The following is a 19270-nucleotide window of genomic DNA, read 5'->3' on the forward strand; positions in this document are numbered from 1 at the left end:
TAGCCATGTACTCTGCATAGACAAGCTTAAGTTCTGGTGACTTTATCCCACGATGCCCCCTGGTACAATCACTCAGAGAAAGTTCGAACGATATGCACGCTTCGAGAATCGAGGTTTAAGGAAGTCCATTTTCTCCATTCGCAGGACAAGAATCACTAAACCAGCGGCACGCTCTCACTTTCCCAACTTCCCCGGTCATCCAACTCGTCGTATATCGTTTTCTTATTGAGATCCAGCGACGGGGTCTGTATGGTAGTGGAGGGCTACGAACCGATGGAAAGGATCACTTTTGTCAACAATCCGAGCGTGCGAACCGATTTGACACAAACGCATCCACTGGGTTCACCCTCTTCTATATATTTTGTATTTCGTGACGGCTGCGACGCCCTTTGGTCACTGCTTACAATGACTCTTGGTTTCAAGTTTCTGTACGCTGGTGATGCCACTGATAATCGTCGCATCATCTCTTGAAGCACGCTCGTCGACCAAATTCGTGCATTCGTTCTGAATCCTATCAGTAGTGCGGTCGTCTTGGTTGGATACTTAGAGTGTGCGACTGTCGCTTCTTTTCTGAGGCCGAAGGAAGTCAGAGTACATAATAAATGACAAGAACTCGAGGCGCTATTCAAGAACACGTACCTAGAAGACACCATTTGTTCTGTAAGTCGTTTGAACATTGCTACGAGTGCAATGCAGACATTTTGATATGGTAGTCGAGTCCATAGTCTCGGAATATCACGACGAAGTTGTTGAGTTCTACCAATGCTATCATGGTCTATGTCATATGGTGTATAGGAGGCCAGCAGAACACAGAACACACCAATAGTATGCATTATATGACTACAATAAGATATGACAAACAGGCTACAATAGTGGTTTTGGAGATGCCAAATCTCTATTAGGACCATGTATGAAGATATAGAATTAAGCCTTTGTATTCACATCACAGTATAGGGAAACCTAACTTAATAGGGAAAACTCGTGACGGTGTCGACTTGCTGAAGCGGTTTCTGACAAGCCGCAGAAATTGGGAAAATATTCCTGATATCTGGATAACATATAACATAGATTATATCAGTAAATGAGCATTGGCTAGCATGATGAGTGTCAATCCTCACCTTTTGTAGGTTCCCGAAGTTGCAGTGCCGTCCACAAACAATTCAATACTCACGCATTCACGAAGAATCCCCTGAAAAGGATTAAGGTGGACATAGCTGCCAGATATGCACTACCACAGACATTATTGTAAGTATTATAGGTCCCATGCTTCATACGCACGAAGACTAAAATCTTCGAATGCAGTCTTCCATTTACGACCTACTAGTAGTAATACTGGTTCTCATACATAACGTGAGCCGAGGATTATCAGGTTAAAAGACCAAGAGTTAGTCGATTTTCACATGAAACAAGGGTACTCAAGGTTTTCATAGCACGATTAGGAAGAGGGCATAATTTGTGTATCGACATTTTCAGTCCAACGGCTTGCATGTTCAAAGCCACAGCTTTCAGCTAGCCTAACTTCCGTTAGAAACATTCGCAGGAGCATCATCCATGGGTGAGAATTGCCCGTGAAGCCGCACCTAACCGGGGCCTAGAATTTCGAGGGCGAGGACAGTAAGCTGGCCATCTTAGAGTGATGAACCCTATATCCTGTCAGCCTGATAACCCATGACCATACTTTCTTACTCCTACATTCCAAGTGAGACACTATCTTGGCCGGCGGCAATCTTCGTCCAATATAATATGTACATTTATGAGCATCCGAGAGACCGTTGTAAATTCGTCAGCAGGATGACACCACTACGCGGCGATAAGAAGTATCGTTCGATACTAATCCAGATTATCTATGAAACAGCACCAACTGCGGACTGTTTTACTACAGGGATTCCTGATTAGACTTGACTACATTCCATTTGCATGTTGCATAAATTTGAGTGCATGTAGTTATACCTCGTCCCCAGATGAGCTACCAACAATTACTCTACGAGATTATTGGCTATCATTCATCTGCGCTCGGGTTATGGCTAATAGTCAATAGATGAACCATTTCCTTAATTAAGACAGTCCCTTATATATTCTGTTGGTTCTTCAGGCTTCCAGCCAAGCCGTGTGATAGCAAATACGAAATTGCATATATTAGCGCTTACATATCACGCCTGATCCAAGAGAAGATATTTCTGAATGCTTCTCATTTGTTGGAGCGTCTCTGCCGTGTCTGGAGGCCAAGCAGTGAACGGATCAAGGTCTGCAAAGGTAGTTTGAGGAATGAAGTATGGACCGAATATATATGTATCCCCTGTTCCTCCGGAATTTGCCAATCTCTGTATCATTGCTTTTAAACTGTAGTAAGCACACTGAATCTTCACTACTGCTCTTCCCAGGTTTTTTGGTTGGTAAAAATGCCGCACGAAACGCCCAATATCACGGCACTCGAACCATTCCAGGTTCTCAGCAAGATCTTAGATTTTGCAAACGAGGACCAGCGAGACTGGTGGCACAGTACCGGGCCAATGTATGCCAAAATCCTAAAGGATGCAGGCTACGGCATTCATGCCCAATACTCATATCTCTGTCTCCACCACAAATGTGTGGTTCCGTATCTGGGCCCCTATCCGGGAAACGGCAGAGACCGATGGATGAGCATCCTCAGCCGATTCGGTCTACCTTATGAATTGAGCCTGAATTGCTCTAATTCGGTCGTGCGGTTTGCATTCGAGCCCATTGGACCTTTATCAGGGACTGAGCAAGACCCCTTCAATGCACATGTCATCTGGGAATGTCTTGGGAAACTCGCGAAGCTGGGTTCTGATTTTGATCTCCAGTGGTTTGCCCAATTCAAGAAGGATCTGGTTTTAGATGCAGAGGAAACGAAGTTTGTTAGAGACAACGGTCTGGACAAGGGACAGGTTAAGACTCAGAACAAACTAGGCGTGGACTTGAAAGGTGGAAAATTCGAGGTCAAGATGTACATGTATCCTTATCTGAAATCGGTTGCTACCGGCATTCCAATTGAGCGACTCATGTTTGATTCGATTCGGAGAGTGGACTGGGACCGAAAGCTCGTTGTTCCGTTATCCATTCTGGAAGATTATATCACCTCCCACAAGGATAAGACTCTTTCGGCCCGTCTCATATCCTGTGACTTGATTGACCCGAGTCGCTCACGGATCAAAATCTATGTGGCTGAGCAGACAGTGGACTGGCCGCACCTGGAGGGTCTGTGGACACTGGGATATCGACGTCAAGATCCCATTACTATCAGTGGCTTGCAACTACTCCGAGAACTATGGGATTTACTTGACATCCCTGAAGGGCCTTGTCACTTCCCGGATGGCGGTTACTTGGAACTTAACTCCAAAGTCAGCGAACGGCTTCCTTTACTGGCCAATTATACTCTCCATCCAAACGATCCGTACCCAGCACCCCAGGTCTACTTGCATACATTTGGCGTAGGCGACGCGGCAGTCGCAGACGCCGTCGCTACATTCTGTGCCCGAAGAGGGTGGACGGAGATGGCACAATCCTACAAAGACAATCTCTTCTCTTATTAGTGAGTCTCCATCCATGGCATCATTCGTCCAAATATGCTAACAAACGTTCAGCCCTGACGGAGACATCAACGAGATGAACCATCTTCAATCATTGGTATCATTCTCCTACCGAGATCAGAAGGCGTATCTAAGCGTGTACTTACACAGCTTCGAAACTGGTGGCTGGAGAAAGTCATATTCCAGCGACGCAATACAGGGACACCTTTAAGACGTTATGGAGTCTGCTCTGATGCAGTCACTTGTCCTTTGTACGATTCTTGTTTGATTAAACTGTGCTGCGTTTAGGTTCGGGCCGAGTCTTCCTGTGGCTCGGTTAGTGTATGTTTGGACATCAGAGTTAGTGTGAATCAGAAATGGACCCCAAAGGTTCGTATTCCATAACCTTATAAAATTTATCGTGTAGCCTGGACCTTGAAAAGGACACCAATGTATGTCCAGGTGGAACAGGGAACAAATGCCAGCCATGCAAAAGGCCCACATGGCGTGTGCAAGTCAACTACAAGCATCGGCTTGTGCCCATTGCATGTCTGGGCATGCATGGGGCGAGATCTGGCAAGTCTGGGGTAAATATCACGTCCTGGAAGTTCGTGGGACGTTTCCCTGTATAATTCGTTATTTTCTTCTCATGTATCCATAGGAATAGGTGGCTATGAAGAGCTTGTTGCTTGGGTATCTTTTACATCTTATCTTGGGGAGAACATGGGGTTGTACTAACAAGGCTTCTCCCTTGAAACCGTTGTTGAGATCAAGGATAAAACGCTGAATAATAGGAGCACTTTCTCCCATTGGCGAATCGGTAGCACTTTGATGGTAAGCTCCGATGGGGTATTACAACGGCGAATGAGTCGAAATCAATGTGTATCAATTTACACTCAATCAGGCACTTCAAAGTGAACTAGTCGCCATTGAGGCCTAAGTGTCCCCAAGGTCCTTGACCGGCGGTCATACAAAAGCAGCCTTTGCAGTCCATATTCAGATAAGTTGCGGAATCGGAATACAATTAACGCGTCTAAGTTATTTCGATCCAAATGAAGAAAAAACACAAGCCGATGTTGAAAAGTTCAAGAAATAGAATTCTTCTAGAATGTCTATAGTTCAAAGCAATATATCTAAACGATCATCATAACATTACATGACTCATCATTGCAGAAAATGATATCAGAAAAAACACAAAAGGTATAAAACGTGACTGACTACCTTTAACACCGGGACTGAAGTTCGTTTCGGCAGTGATTGATTTAAGCTGAAGCACCCTTCACGTCCTCCTCGTTGCTCATGATCTGAACCTTGATAGCTCCCGTCTTGGGGTCTGCAGCAGTTTCGAAGGCCTTAAGAGCGTCCTCCAAGAGGAAGCGATGTGTAACAAGCTTCTTCAGACTGATGACACCGTTCCTCACAAGACGAATGGCGCGAGGCCAGGTGTTGCAGTAGCGGTACTGGTACTGAAGGTCGATCTCTTGGGTGCTCAGACGCATGAACGGAATCTTCATCTCGTTCTTGCCCACACCGATCACGAAGACCTTGCCACCGAACTTGACACTCCAGATAGCAGATGCGACACTACTCTCAACACCGGTGCACTCCAGTGCCAGCTTAGGCTTCAGGGCATCAGGGGCGGAACCCTGGCCATCGTTGAAAGCATCGATAATGCCCGCAGCATTATCCTCAGCGGACAGATTGGTCTGCACCTTGTAGGTGATAACATCAGGAACCAACGACTTGGCGAAGGCTAGTCTTCCCTCGTCGATATCGGTGATGACAATGGGTGTTGCTCCCGCGGCGCGGGCACTGAGGAGAGTGATCAAACCGATGGGACCAGCACCGGTGACAAGTACAGGGTCGCCCAAGCGAAGGCCGCTTCGCTCAATTGCAGCGAGAGACACACTGAGAGGCTCCAGCAGAGCTCCATCCTCATAGCTCATATCACCGATCTTGTGGCACCAGACAGCGGGGTGGTTGACATAGCGCCGCAGCAAACCATCCACGGGAGGAGTAGACAGGAAAAGCACCTTTTCACAACCGTTGTAACGTCCAGTCAAGCAAGGCTCGCATGCGTGGCAGGGAATGTTGGGCTCGACGGCGACACGATCGCCTGGCTTGAGGTGGGTGACATCGGAGGCAACTGCAATCACTTCGCCGGCCGACTCGTGACCCAGGATATGGTCTCCCGTGACAATCATGGGACCAATGCAGCCGGCATGCCAAAAGTGCACGTCAGATCTATTTTAGACACCAATCATCAGTTTGAGAACATGTCGCTAGGGAACAAAAGTGCATACCCGCAAATTCCGGTACTGCGAACCTGGACTGTTACCTCACCGGGCTTCAAGCTCTCACCACTCTTCACCTCCTCGAGCGTCGGCTTCGATTCTGCGACCCACAAGTCGTGGTTGGTGTTGGTGTAGACACCAATGTTGGCCTTTTCGAGGACAGTTGCAGTAGCCATGATGTGCGAAGGAGACCTGATTATTGACGTCAGGAGGATCGAGATGAATGAGAGAATGCAGCAAGAGGGACAAGCAGGAAGAGTAGGGGAACCAACAAGCTTTAATAGCTGCCCGACGGAGCTACCCCTCCAAGACGGAGCATTGAGAATATTTTTTTTTTTAATCAGACCCAGCTTGCATTGTCACTGAGGATCCCGATTGCGAAAGACGGTCAACCGTCAAACCGATACCACTGCTCCATTTTCCATGCTCCATCTTTCCTGCGGGACGGAGTGGAGGCATCGTGGCACCCATCACTGGCCCAGATTTTATTTAGCCGGTGCCCCGCGCCCGCGGGGTCACTTCTGGGGCATCACCATTGGTCACCATTGGAAGTCATGGGCTCACTGAGTCTTCGGAGAATTGGCCCATTACCGTATCTGGAGCGTGTAGCCTCAATATGTACGGGACCTCGAACGGAATATCTTTGGCCGTCTTTCTATTGCAGACACATTTGTTGTTTTAGGAAACTATAGGAACCAGGAGCGGGTTCGTGACCCTGGACCATTGATAAAATGGGAAAGGGTTGCGCATACAAAGTCTCTCTCAGGGAGAAACTTTGGAAATGATGATGTGGAATAGCCTATAACGAATTCCATTTGTTGTTTACTAAAGCTTCGAGCATCATGATGGTTGATAAAAATGCTTCAAGAAATGTTATTTTGTTCAATGACTTCATAATATGTCCTCAAAACGTGAAGCCCATGAGACAAAGATAACGCTTCTAAACTGATAACTGGGTTATCTATCTCTATCTGAAACCAATATGCTGCAGAATCACATAGGGTTCTTTCGGTTAAATAGGGATTTTAGCCATTGGTGATCATTGAACAAACCACAAAACGCGCATTTTCGATACATCTTGCGCCTCCACAAGAAAATTGAATAAGAAAATTCGAATCCACAAGCATTATCAAAATTTTTGTCCAACAAATCATGTAGCATTCATTGGTTTTGGTGCCTGGGCCAGAACCATAGTTCAGTGGGATTGTTCCCAGAGGGGTAATTCTCCGGTGGAAACGTCGCCTTCTTTGGTGGAGAATCCAAAAGACTGTTCGATACTCTTGTATCCACCCCGACATGCTCACGGGTTCACTCGGCAACTCTCGATCCCTCTTCGGTCATCAAGTTGTGAACAGTCATAGGACGGATTTATTCTTCCTCTCGGTTTCACTGTAAGTCGTTACTCGGGTCTTCCGAAAGTCATATGGTTCGACCTGTCTCGGATTGATGAGATGCTACTACATATCGAAGGTGCTCTCCGTCCTACAGCTACATATAGAGAGCGGCAGTGTCCTACAACAATATAATCAATCGGATACAGCAGATTACAAAGAGGGCATGTATGATTCCCTAACATTAAGTTCCCGAAAAGCGTCATAGCTCGGGGATCGCGTCTCACAGAGCCATGCATCAAATCGGCTCCCTAATATATATCTGTTTATAGGGTACACTCGCAGTATATTTGGCATATAACTTCTTTGCGTCGCCTTTAATTAATGTGATACTCTTCAATGACTTTCCTGCGCCACGAATGATGATTGAACAAATGCCTTTCAATGTCACATCGCCGATAGTGTTGCCTAGGGCAATCTAAAGATGTCATAAATGACGCCGACCCGCTGCGATTGGCCAGCGATTTTGTCAGTCCACTCGCCATGAGCCTCTCTTGCTCTAGGAACTTCTAGAGAGATTCTAGAAGAAAAGCTTAATGCATCCTCATACCACAATTTAAGCTGCCTCGGGTATAGAACCAATCTCACGCGAGAAACGCCTCGGGACCTCACTTGTCATACTCCATAGGGCCCTATAGATAGCATGTCAGCGAATATCTCCCAAGATAAGCATCTGACCAGAGTTTGCCGATAATATGAGCGTATAAAAGTGCTTCATCTCTTGCACTTTTTCATTTTAATCTCAAGGCTTCATATGTTGGAGTTTGAGCATTGTTCGTCTAACGGTGCGAGACCACTCAGGAAGAGCCCACGGGGGTGATCGAGTCTAGTATAGAAAAGACTCGCCAATCTCTGGAAAGTAGCTAGCTCCATCTCTAATAGGTTCGACCCAGTATTTCGTATGTCCTCGGAGATTTTGGTGGGGCCATATTTGTCGTTGCTATGGCTTTGGTAGATTCTCCGGCATTTTAAACTTTCAAGAGCTCTCAACAGCATAACTTTTAATACGGAAGATTCCAATTCTCTGATCCATTAACGGTTGATATCAGATCTCAGCAAAGACCCGCACTTGCTGTAAGCGGGAAGTAAAGATATATCTTGCGTCCAATTGATTTGATGCTTTCATGCTTTCCATGAAGAGCTATTGTCAGAGCGAACTGGTTCCTATCAGGTCACGCTTGGCTCTCTGACTGTTAGATTTACACGAAAGCCCCGACCGTCTAAAGACTGTTGCAGTTTTCGTCATTTGCGAGATATCAAGTAAACATATTTCATCGTGATAACAAAAACGACGTGTATATCAATGCCGGATTAGACAATAGACGTTTTACCATGATGGCTTAGTTAAAGTCAGAGCAGCCAATCGAAGTAGCCATTAATTGATGAATTGGCCAATTTAACTTCGTATATACCTATAAAATCTCATGATTGACTGATCGGACCGGTAGTGCAGACTCCATCGAGGTGTGAAAGCCTGAATTCCCTGGACAACTGTATGATGGGATAATAGTAACTCATCGCCTAGTAATCAGTTAGTGATATTAGCGAGCTCCTATTTAGTCGCCTAGTATATCATGGTGTGGACTTGTAAGTATGCACAATTGTTCATGGTCGGGCCGTTGGAATTGTGGATGGCATGTCAACAGTGCTGTTGTGCACGTGACCCAATGGAGAGAGCGTTTTCCCTGAACTTCCCGAGCCTCAAATCTCAGATTCTGGTCCTGCAATTGCGCGACGATCCAGTGTCTCCGGCTCTTGACCACACCGCCATTGGACTCTTTTGTCCTCCGTCTGCCACTTCTAAAAGTCTTTCTCTCCTTTTACAGTCTTTTTTCTTTTCTGTGGTCTTCAAGATGCCCGCTACCGCGTCCCGTGCCGTTCTTCGGCAATCGCAGTTCCTGACCCGGAGGACCGCTGTCAGATACGCCTCCTCCACCCCGGAGTCTGCTCAGAAGGCTAGCGAGGCTGCATCCTCTGCTGCCTCCAAGGCATCTGAAGGTCTCTCTCGTGTCACATCCACCGCTGGTCCCGCTCTTTCGAATGCCGCCCAGGGCGTCGGCAGTGCTCTGAGGAAGGTTGGTGGAAGGACCGGAAAAGTCATCGCTTTCGTCGATTGTAAGAAGATCTCCGATGTTTTGGTTTCGTGAAGTCTCGCTCCTTCCTGCTACCAGTGGGAGCCGTGGTCAGCATCGCCATTGTTACCACGACCCCTGCGTTTGGGGGCGCACCAGCCGTCTCAACGTCCGCCGATATGTGTACCAGCATCGCTAACAATATACTGGGATGAAACAGCTATGATACCCCCTACCCTCTACTACGGAAAGGTCGGCCTTGAACTCGCCAAGCTCGTTTTCCGTGGACAGAACATGACTCCTCCGTAAGCGCTTCCATGTGACCGATAAAAGTACGCGACATTGACTAACATCCCGCAGCAACCTGGCTACCTTCCAGTCCTTCTACCAGCCTCTGATCAACGCTTTCCGCAGCCCTGCCGCCCTTAAGAACGCCAACTTCGTCTCTCCCGGAGACATCGCCGCCCGTGTCCGCAATGCCAGCCCTAAGGAACTCGCCCTGGCCGGTGTTACTCTCGCGGAGGTTATCGGATTCTTTACCGTTGGTGAGATGATCGGTAGAATGAACATTGTCGGCTACAGGGGCCACCCTGAGCACCACGGAGACCACTAGATCACCCGCAAGCACTAATGCATGGCCTGTCTTTTTTATATTTCCTTTTATCACTGCGTTCTGTACTATTGTATGATAGACGATGGAATTTAACTGTTGTCTGAGGTAAATCACCCACTTTTGGAGGATCCCCTCTTTTCCTTTGGATGCTTTAATCCAGGAGTGATACACATGCCAATTGTTGTTTTGGTTCTTTTCCTATTCTACCTGTGTCAAAAGTGGAAGTCGTATAGAGATGTTCGTCATTTATGTGCTAGATGTGCGTTTGAATTGATCATTCGTTACTATATCTTGGTACTGCTTATAGCTACGTAGCATTAATGCCAAGGGTGTAACACTTGCATACCTCTAACAATGCAATATGACCTAAAAGAAAAACAGCTACTAATCAAGGGCAGCATTCATAGTGAAATTTCTAGAACGGGCCGTGGAATCAAATCAATTAAATGCTAGCAGCTTTTTTGTGGAGTCCATGTTTAAGGTACGATACCGTAACAGATGGAGAAACACAACGCTGATTGGCCCGTGCGGGAAAGAATTTCTGCTTTCCAACTTTTTTTTTATACCGTGTATCCAACCACCACCACACCTTTATAACCTGTAAACCCGTCGCAGCTATTCACATAGTATCTTTTTCTTCGCACGGGCGCGATATAGCTCACAGCGATGGATGCTTTCAAGCTGTTGACCAGATCGACCAAATTCAAGACTGGTCCTAGCTCGTCTTCAGCATCACTTCCCTCGACAGGCAAGGCGGAGAACCCGCAGCTGTTTCGTAATTCCGAAGCTGAGAAGCTCCTTGAAGAACAGAAGAATGGCAAGAAAAGAAAGAGGGGTTCTGCGGCGGATGAGCCGGAGGAACGCGAACCGAATCTGGACTTCTTCAGCTCTAATAAAGGATCTTCGAAGAAGGTTGTGAAGGCCGAAGAGGCGCCATCGGATGAGGAACGGGGCTCTGGCTCGGAAGACGAAGATGAGATGGATGAAGTGCAGCGCAGAACGATCTTGAATTCTCACAAGATCAAAGTGACGGATATGCGCGAGCTTGAGGAAATCCAACCTGTGCAGGCGCAGGGCGAAGAAGAACCGAAGAAGAAAAAGAAGAAGAGAAAGCAGAAAGAAGAGCCTGCTCAGACACTCACTAAGAAAGAGCAGAAGAAGGCTCGGCGGTTATTCCCGCGGCCTCTTGTTTCTTTCAAGGAGTTGCGCACACAGTACAAGATCTCGCGCCGTTTGGCGGAAAACATCACCGAACAGGGCTTTACGGTACCTACGGAAGTGCAGCTGGGAACTCTGCCTTTGTTGCTGGGTGACCGGACGATTGGCCAGTCGAAGACGGAAGAGCCGGTTGAGCCGGATCTTCTGGTTGTTGCGCCAACGGGAAGTGGAAAGACTCTTTCGTTCTTGATTCCGGTTATCAATAAGATTGTGCGCCATCACCATGGACAACAAGAAGAACGAGGCATTTTTGCGGTCGTTGTTGCGCCGACTAAGGAGCTAGCCAGTCAGATTGTCAACGAAGGGAGAAAGTTGGTCTCGGGGACTGGTGTTAAGATCACGTTAATGAAGAAGGGTATGCAGGTCGTGGAGCGTGAGGACGACGATGAGGATGTTTTGGACGAGGGCAGTTCCGAATCTTCTGAGTCGGAGGACGACGAAAAGACTACCGAGAAGAAAAGCAAGGGCAAGGCCCCTGTCACTAAGAGTGATATTCTCGTGACGACTCCTCTACAACTGGTCAATGCACTCTCTGCAAACAAAACCAAACCCATGGCTACGTTGCCCTTAGTGAGGAATATTGTCCTTGATGAGGCAGATGTTCTCTTGGATCCTTTGTTCCGTGAGCAGACTCTTGATATCTGGCGCGCCTGCACACACCCCGAGCTTCGAGCAAGTCTATGGTCAGCTACCATGGGCTCGAGCATCGAAGATCTCGCCAAATCAACAATCAAGGAGCGCAAGGATGCTTCAAGTCTCACAAAGTCTTACCCATTATATCGCCTCGTCGTTGGATTGAAGGACTCCGCCATTCCCAACATCCAGCATAAGCTGGTCTACGCTGCAACGGAACAAGGAAAGCTACTCGGTCTAAGACAACTGCTCCATCCGGCTGCGGCAGCAGCATCGGATATTCGCCTTCGTCCGCCGTTCTTGATCTTTACACAGACTATTCCTCGAGCCGTGGCACTCCATTCAGAACTGCGCTACGACATTCCTCCCGAAGCTGGTGGCTCATCGCGTATCGCTGTCCTCCACTCCGATCTCTCGGACGGCCAGCGCTCTGAGATTATGAAGAACTTCCGCAAGGGCGAGATCTGGATTCTCGTTACAACTGATCTTTTGGCTCGCGGTATCGACTTCCGCGGAATCAACGGTGTTGTCAACTACGATATTCCGAACTCGGCGGCTGTCTATGTTCACCGAGTTGGACGTACGGGCCGGGCTGGTCGTGAAGGTGGTGTCGCAGTGACATACTACACGAAGGAAGACATCCCTTACGTCAAGAGTATTGCAAACGTTATCGATGTCAGTGAGAAGCTACGAGGAACGGAGGGCGAGAAGTCAGTGCAAAAATGGCTTCTGGACTCTCTCCCCGATCTCAGCAAGAAGGACAAGAAAGAGTTGAAGAAACACGGCGTCAGAGCCAGACAGACGAACCTCAAGAGCGTGGCAGATGACAAGCAGCAGCGGAAGACAAGAATCAGTACGAAGAGCGGCTTCGAGCGACGCATGGAAAACAAGAAGAAGGGCGCCATCGCAGCGAGCCGTAACAGGAAGCTCCAAGGACCATCAGGTGCGGAGCCTGATAGCGGCGACGACGGCTGGGGTGGCATCCAAGAGTGAAAAAGACGGGCCAAAAGTCCCATACATAATACTCTGTACAAAAAATGAAATTACGATTCCCCTTCCAAACAATGGATACCAAATCACGAATTATCATTTTTCTTAGCTTGCTGAGCTTGAGCTTGGGCTTGTTGTAAAAGCTGCTCAATCAACTTCCGCTTCAAAGCAATAGGCGCGAACGCATTATCCAATTTGTCCTGTTCCTCCAAAACATACTCCAACTCATCCCCGTCGCGATCAAAATAAACCGCCCAGTCCCCATCCTCCTCCTGCACCGCATAAAAATCCGGACTCTCCTCCAGCGTTATAGTCGTCTCATCCTCCGTCCAATCCCACGGCCCAACAACATGCTCAACACTCGCCGTGCGATTCCCATACTTCAACTCATGCGTATCCTTATCCACATAAATCCACCCCAGCATAGGCGGATTATCCGAAATCGTAGTAACAAGCCCCAACCCCCGCTTCAAATGCTTTGTCTCCTCAAGCTCCGGATACTCAATGTAAAACGAAGTGACCGTATGCGACGGAAGCTTCCGATTCAAAGGATTCGGATCATCGAGATAAACCTACCCGAAACGTGATTTCCAGATCAGCCATATGCGCGCGCGACAAGCGCAGTGATGGGCCGCGCCACATACCTTGTTATTCCTTAATACGAACCGCTTCCCGCATACTTCGCTGTCTTCTTGTGTCTCTCCGTTGGTTTCGACGTCGATGAGGAATTTGGCCATGCGTCTCTCGTCGTTTTTGCGCTCGTTTGCTTTGTGCTGTTCGCTTACGCCTAGGGCGACACCTGTTACGGTGGGAATTGCGGCTATTGTTAATAGGCCGATGACCATTTTGGTGGGTGTTGACTGTTGGGGTAGATGTTGATATGGGATATTAGTGTTTTGGGGTTTGTTTCAAGTTGGAGGTCTTGGTGGTTATATATAAATAATCAAAATATTTACATTTGAAATAGTATAATATGTACAGGTAGAAAAAGAAATGGTAATACAGATCTGTGGCGATCTAAATAGTTGATTGTGATAATGGTCAGGAACACAATGCCGTCATAGGTCTGGGCACGTGAGCGGGCAGTGGTGGTTGGCTCAAAAGTTACATCCGTGGAACTGATAAGTAAATGACAAGATTCCAATCGGATGGTACCATATCGCTATCATTGTCCTATTGGCAAATTACCATGCTAATTTGATAACAATATAGACGGTGCATTTCAAGCTCTCATGTAATGTTCTATACTAACGATGAGCCGACCGATCGCTGCGCAGGGACATCTATGTAATCTATCTATTCTCTATCATCGCTCGTTGATCGTGGATTTTCGTGACATCGTTCTAGTGCAGTTGATATGATCTGACAGACCAGACCAATGGGATTGTGAGTCGCGACAGGCTAGAGCTTCTCGCTCCACCCCCAAACGGACCACCAGCATCGAACTGCTAGCGCTCCTCCATCTGCCGATTCCCAGTCATCGTACCCTACCTCCTCTCCCTCATAAACCGCCTCCAGACCAAGCTGTCCCATGCGCTCACGAAACTCTTGTACTTGCGGCAAGTATGCATCTCGCAGGGGCATTTCGGTCACCACGCGTGCATTAAGGCCGCGGCTCAACCAGTGCCCGATAGTCTCTACAAGCCATTTGGGATGCTTGGGGGAGTACAGAGGGTCGGCGGCCAGGATCAGGTCATATTGTTCCTCTTGGGTGGGAAGAGGCTCGGGAGCAATGGACCAGTCCAGCACGCCAGTCGTAACAGTCGCGGCCGTGTTGGTAAGCAGCTCCACATTCAGAGCGGCATTGTGGGCAAGATTAGGAACAATATCGGGGAGGTCTGTGAGATGAATTGAAGCCGACTGTCCGCGGATAGCCGCAAACGAAAGTCCCACGAGACCTGTTCCTGCGCCTAGCTCTAGGGCTCGGAGTGTGCGATCTGTCTTCGGGGTAGGGGTGGTCGTCTCAGATGGGACGAGTTGTGGGGTTGATTCGAGGAGAGAGTGGAGACGTTGGGAGAGAAGGTATGAGGATACCCAGGTTTTCATTCCTAGGTTGTCGGCAGTTAAGGATGGTTCGTGCAGAGTCAAAGTCAGCTCTTCGCCCGTTGGACTGGGAATCGTGAAGACACGGGTCATGGCAGGCATTGCTATTGGCCCCCAAGTTAGACATACGGAACTCCTGGAGACAGTCAACTACATTTATATTTCTCGTACCGGATCGCCCAGAGCGTTCGCTGAGTCGAGCAGCAGCAGCATCCCAGACAGCTTCCCGAAGCTCATCGGTATCTAGCCATGATAGGGGACTCGAGATGATAGACGTCAAATAGCGCGGTACTCCGGTCGGGTAGACAGTTGGAGCCTTCACCGCTTCATGGCCACTTGAAGCAAAACTCTTTGGTTTGATCGCTAAGATGTCAAGAGCTCGTAAAAGTTCGGTGCCAGAAGGTTTAGTGTGGATTTGAGGCAGGTCGAACACTGAGACGCTTATCAATCCACTATCGCTTCCTATCAATTCGGGGAAACTGGGGACACATACCGTGGAGAGGCTCGTGGGGGTCCGCGCTGATCATTGTAGCGGTCTGATGGTAATTGGGTTTTGAGTATGGCCGGTCTAGACCAATACAAAAGGGGAGGAGAGCCTTTCTCCTCTTATATTTGCCTTACCTGTGGCAAAACACTGGTGGGCGGTTTTCTGATCCCGAAACACAAAAAAAAAAGTCGTGATTGCCCGAAAAGGCAAGGCCGGGCCACGATGTTCCGCGGGTCGGATCCGCTCCGGACCCAAAGATAAGAATTCAGAACAGTGCCTAATCCTTAAGTAATTCGAATCCGACTCGACAGAGGTTCTTTTAATTTCAGGATGAAAAGAAATCTGAACTTGGATTAATATAGCTACATTTATTCAAGATCAACCATAGACGCCTTTCGCCGATTCCAACCCTAACTGCTGTTTGAAGCATTATGACATGTCAAATTCAACCTAATGTCGACTTGAACCCTTGATAGGCTTGTTCAATATCAAAGGACAACTCTCTTGCCTGATCCTCACTCAGTTCTTCTGTCGCACGCATCTGGTTCAATGTGATCAGCCACTGGATGATTTTGCCCCGGTTTTCGAAGTCCCCGTCTGTCACCTTATTGACGGACTGGATCACCTCGGAGAGCAGTGGGTGGAGCGCATCCTTCGACACCATATTCAGCTTTAACGCATCGAGGAAAGTGATGAAGTTCTCCGTGGCCGTCAGGATCAAGCTGCCTGAAGCACCTCCAGGAGGGCCTGCTGCCGGCCCCATATTAGCCGCTGGTGCGTTGTGACTGGCCTGCTCGACGGTCGCAGGAAGTCCGATACGAAGACGTTCGGTAGCACGGGGACATTCCAACTAGCGAAAGTAAGACGATCAGAACCGGTTGTCAATGTATAAGGTGGAAGAGAAGCAACACACCCCCCAGGTTCGCTTGAAGGTCTCCAGATCGACAAACTCGTTTGCGACAGTGTCGTCACCCAAACTAGACTTATACTGCTTCAGTAACCGAGCACACGTTTCTGTGTACTCCGCTTCCGTAACCACATCCTTAATGTAAGCCTTCTCGAGACCATCAAGCGTGACTATGATGCTGTAGATTTCAGCCAGCGACTCGTACAGATCGCGCTCGGCCGAGCTGGAGGCTAGTTTAACTTCCTGGCATGGGAGTTAGCCAGCTGCCCCGCAAGCAAGCTAGACCCCAGCATACCTCATCGAGATTGATGGACGCAGACAAGGCCGGGTTAGGAGTATAGCTGTAGGGAGTCGGCGCATACGCCAAAGGGCGCTGGGCATACATTGCGATTTGCAGGTCTTTCTTCTATACATCAGTTTGCGACGGCCGATAACCAAAGTCACTCGGAGGGGAAGAAAAGGCGGTGGCCTAATTGGGCGATCGGCGCCGCCATTTTCTGCCGCATCGTCTTCTAAATTTTTTACCCAAAGAAAAAAAAAACTAGAGTCCGTTTCCATCTAGTGAAACATCTTTCACTTCCATTGATTTCCCCCATTTTGTACATTTGATCCCATCTGTACGGTCAGATTGGGACTTTGCGACACAATGGCCGGAAGTCAAAAGAAATCCACCAAGAAGTTCGAGAAGAAGCATTTGAAGGATGTCCTCGAACGGCGAAAGGCGGCTGCGAAAATCAAGCAGCGTAACCATCTGAAAGACAAACGCAAGGCCGATAATGCTAAGGCACGCGCCGACGCTCAGGATTCCGCAGACGAACATCCAGAAGAAACGAAGAAGCAGGATGCTTTCGCTCAAATGAATGTGGACGACTTCTTTTCGGGCGGTTTTGATATTGCGGACGCCGACGCCGGTCAGGCTAAGAAGGCTAAGAAGAAGGACGTTACCCCTAAGACTGGAAAGCGCAAGCGCACAGAAGAGCAGAAAGACGAGGATGAAGCTTCTGCAGCTTCAAGCAGCGGAGAGGAAGACGGTGTCCCATCGGACGACGAAGCTGCCTCGGACGCCAGTGGATCCGACGATTTCGAAGCGCACAAGGATCAGCTTGAAGCCTTGAAGGAGAAGGATCCGGAATTCTATAAATACCTTAAGGAGAACGATGCCGAGCTCCTGGACTTCGGCGACCATGGCGATCTCGCGGAAGTGGACGAGCTGAGTGAAGCGGAGGAAGAGCAACCGGCGAAGAAGAAAAAGAAGGCTGCCCGGGAGGAGGAAGACGAACAGACACCCGACAACACACTTACCATTGCTATGGTGAAGAAATGGCAAAAGTTGATGGAAGAGCAGAACTCGATAAGAGCAATGCGACAGGCTGTCCTCGCTTTCCGGTCTGCCGCCTATCTGAACGACGTTGAAGCCCAGGAGCAAAAATACTCTATCAGAGAATCTGACGTATACCATGAAGTTCTTGTTACCGCCCTTGGCTCTGTCCCTAGAGTTCTGTCGCATCATCTTCCCGTCAAGGAGACAGCCTCCGGCAAAGTCAAGGTGTCTATGGATTCGAAGAAGTTCAAGACGCTTACACCTCTTATCAAGTCCTATACCTCCTCCGTTCACCAATTGCTCACGAATTTGTCCGATGCACAGACACTGAAGCTCACACTCTCTTCTATTGAACCTATGCTCCCCTACCTACTTCAGTTCAGGAAGCTCCTGAAGGTTCTCATCAAAACCATTGTCGGTATCTGGGCCGATGTGTCCACAACAGAAGCCACACGTATCACCGGGTTCCTGCTGTTGCGCCGTCTCATGGTTATCGGAGACGCTGGGCTGAAGGAAACCGTCCTCAAGGCCACCTACGAGGGTGTTGTCAAGGGCAGCCGGAACACTACCGTCCACACTTTGGCCGGCGTGAACCTGATGAAGAACTCCGCCGCAGAGTTGTGGGGTATCGACCAGAACGTGTCCTACACCACGGGCTTCAACTTCATCCGCCAACTTGCCATCCATCTCCGTAGCAGCATCACAAACACCTCCAAGGAGTCCTACAAGACGATCTACAACTGGCAATACGTGCACTCACTTGACTTCTGGTCCCGCGTTCTCTCACAGCACTGCGATGGCCTCGCCGAAGCTAAAGCCGGCAAGCAATCCGCCATGCGCCCTCTCATCTACCCCGTCGTCCAGATCACCGTCGGCGCGATGCGACTCATCCCCACCGCAACATACTTCCCTCTCCGCTTCCAACTCACCCGCGCCCTCCTCCGTCTCTCCCGCTCCACAGGAACCTACATCCCACTGGCCCCACCCCTCCTCGAGGTCCTCAACCTCGCCGAGATGCGCAAGCCCCCGAAATCAAGCACCTTGAAACAACTCGATTTCAACACCGCCATCCGCGCCCCGAAATCCTACCTCCGCACTCGCGTCTACCAAGACGGCGTCGGCGAACAGGTCGCCGAGCTCCTCTCTGAGTTCTTCGTCCTGTGGACCAAGCACATCGCTTTCCCCGAACTCTCCGTCCCCATCGTGGTCTCCCTGAAGCGCTGGCTGAAACAGGTCAGCGCGCGTTCCGGAGGAAACAAGAACGCCAAGATTAACCAGATGATCCTCCTCTTGGTCCAGAAGGTCGAGGCCAACGCCCGCTGGATTGAAGAGCGCAGAAGCAGCGTCACTTATACCCCGCGCAACCGTGCGGAAGTGGAGAACTTCCTTAAAGATGTCGATTGGGAATCGACCCCGCTCGGTGCATTCGTTAAGTCTCAGCGGAAGATGCGTGAAGAGAAGGCTACCCTTCTTGAAGAGGCGAGACGTGAAGAAGAGAAACGGAGAGCCGAGGAGAAGGATGCTGATAAGGAAGATGTGACGATGGGTGGTTTCAGTGAGGGGGATGAGGGAAGCGATGATGCTGAGGATGGTGAGGATGCCTCCTCTGATGGTGAAGAAGAGGAAGAAGAGGAGGAGGAAGATGAAGATGAGGTGGAGTTCGAAGAAGAGGAAGATTAGATGATGCTTTTATCTCCTTAACATTGTACTAGTGATGGCACTATTTCCCCCATATCTGGTTCTCGTTGTAGCTATTTAAGACATGTTTCTTTTA

The 19270-nt window shown here is 48.8% G+C and overlaps 8 protein-coding genes across 8 annotated transcripts; 4 read left to right on the forward strand and 4 right to left on the reverse strand.

Annotated features, from left to right (window-relative positions):
* Nucleotides 1–1743: 1743 nt before the first annotated feature.
* On the forward strand, nt 1744–3551 carry AO090005001079 (uncharacterized protein; the record flags this gene model as incomplete). Its single annotated transcript, XM_023233321.1, is given in 3 exon segments — nt 1744–1822; nt 2347–2872; nt 2882–3551. Coding segments are annotated over 3 exon segments (1275 nt in total).
* A 1238-nt stretch (nt 3552–4789) lies between these two features.
* Nucleotides 4790–5997, reverse strand: AO090005001078 (NAD(P)-dependent alcohol dehydrogenase; the record flags this gene model as incomplete). The annotated part of the gene is made up of 2 exons (XM_001818004.3): nt 4790–5771; nt 5831–5997. 2 exons carry the CDS (start codon nt 5995–5997, stop codon nt 4790–4792), a joined length of 1149 nt encoding a protein of 382 aa, XP_001818056.1.
* A 3068-nt stretch (nt 5998–9065) lies between these two features.
* AO090005001077 (F1F0 ATP synthase subunit g) lies at nt 9066–9897 on the forward strand (the record flags this gene model as incomplete). The annotated part of the gene is made up of 3 exons (XM_001818003.3): nt 9066–9327; nt 9505–9589; nt 9645–9897. 3 exons carry the CDS (start codon nt 9066–9068, stop codon nt 9895–9897), a joined length of 600 nt encoding a protein of 199 aa, XP_001818055.1.
* Nucleotides 9898–10563: 666 nt separating this feature from the next.
* rok1 (RNA-dependent ATPase ROK1) lies at nt 10564–12741 on the forward strand (the record flags this gene model as incomplete). The annotated part of the gene is made up of 1 exon (XM_001818002.1): nt 10564–12741. The coding sequence occupies one exon, from the start codon at nt 10564–10566 to the stop codon at nt 12739–12741; it is 2178 nt and encodes a 725-aa protein (XP_001818054.1).
* Nucleotides 12742–12824: 83 nt separating this feature from the next.
* On the reverse strand, nt 12825–13583 carry AO090005001075 (uncharacterized protein; the record flags this gene model as incomplete). The annotated part of the gene is made up of 2 exons (XM_001818001.3): nt 12825–13310; nt 13383–13583. The coding sequence occupies 2 exons, from the start codon at nt 13581–13583 to the stop codon at nt 12825–12827; spliced, it is 687 nt and encodes a 228-aa protein (XP_001818053.1).
* A 556-nt stretch (nt 13584–14139) lies between these two features.
* On the reverse strand, nt 14140–15308 carry AO090005001074 (S-adenosylmethionine-dependent methyltransferase; the record flags this gene model as incomplete). The annotated part of the gene is made up of 3 exons (XM_001818000.1): nt 14140–14885; nt 14953–15213; nt 15275–15308. 3 exons carry the CDS (start codon nt 15306–15308, stop codon nt 14140–14142), a joined length of 1041 nt encoding a protein of 346 aa, XP_001818052.1.
* Nucleotides 15309–15713: 405 nt separating this feature from the next.
* Nucleotides 15714–16560, reverse strand: AO090005001073 (ESCRT-I subunit protein VPS28; the record flags this gene model as incomplete). The annotated part of the gene is made up of 3 exons (XM_001817999.3): nt 15714–16118; nt 16182–16418; nt 16471–16560. 3 exons carry the CDS (start codon nt 16558–16560, stop codon nt 15714–15716), a joined length of 732 nt encoding a protein of 243 aa, XP_001818051.1.
* A 261-nt stretch (nt 16561–16821) lies between these two features.
* Nucleotides 16822–19176, forward strand: AO090005001072 (mRNA-binding ribosome synthesis protein NOC2; the record flags this gene model as incomplete). The annotated part of the gene is made up of 1 exon (XM_001817998.3): nt 16822–19176. The coding sequence occupies one exon, from the start codon at nt 16822–16824 to the stop codon at nt 19174–19176; it is 2355 nt and encodes a 784-aa protein (XP_001818050.1).
* Nucleotides 19177–19270: the final 94 nt, after the last annotated feature.

Source organism: Aspergillus oryzae, chromosome 1 (assembly GCF_000184455.2).
Source record: "Aspergillus oryzae RIB40 DNA, chromosome 1".
In the NCBI taxonomy this organism is placed as follows: domain Eukaryota; kingdom Fungi; phylum Ascomycota; class Eurotiomycetes; order Eurotiales; family Aspergillaceae; genus Aspergillus; species Aspergillus oryzae.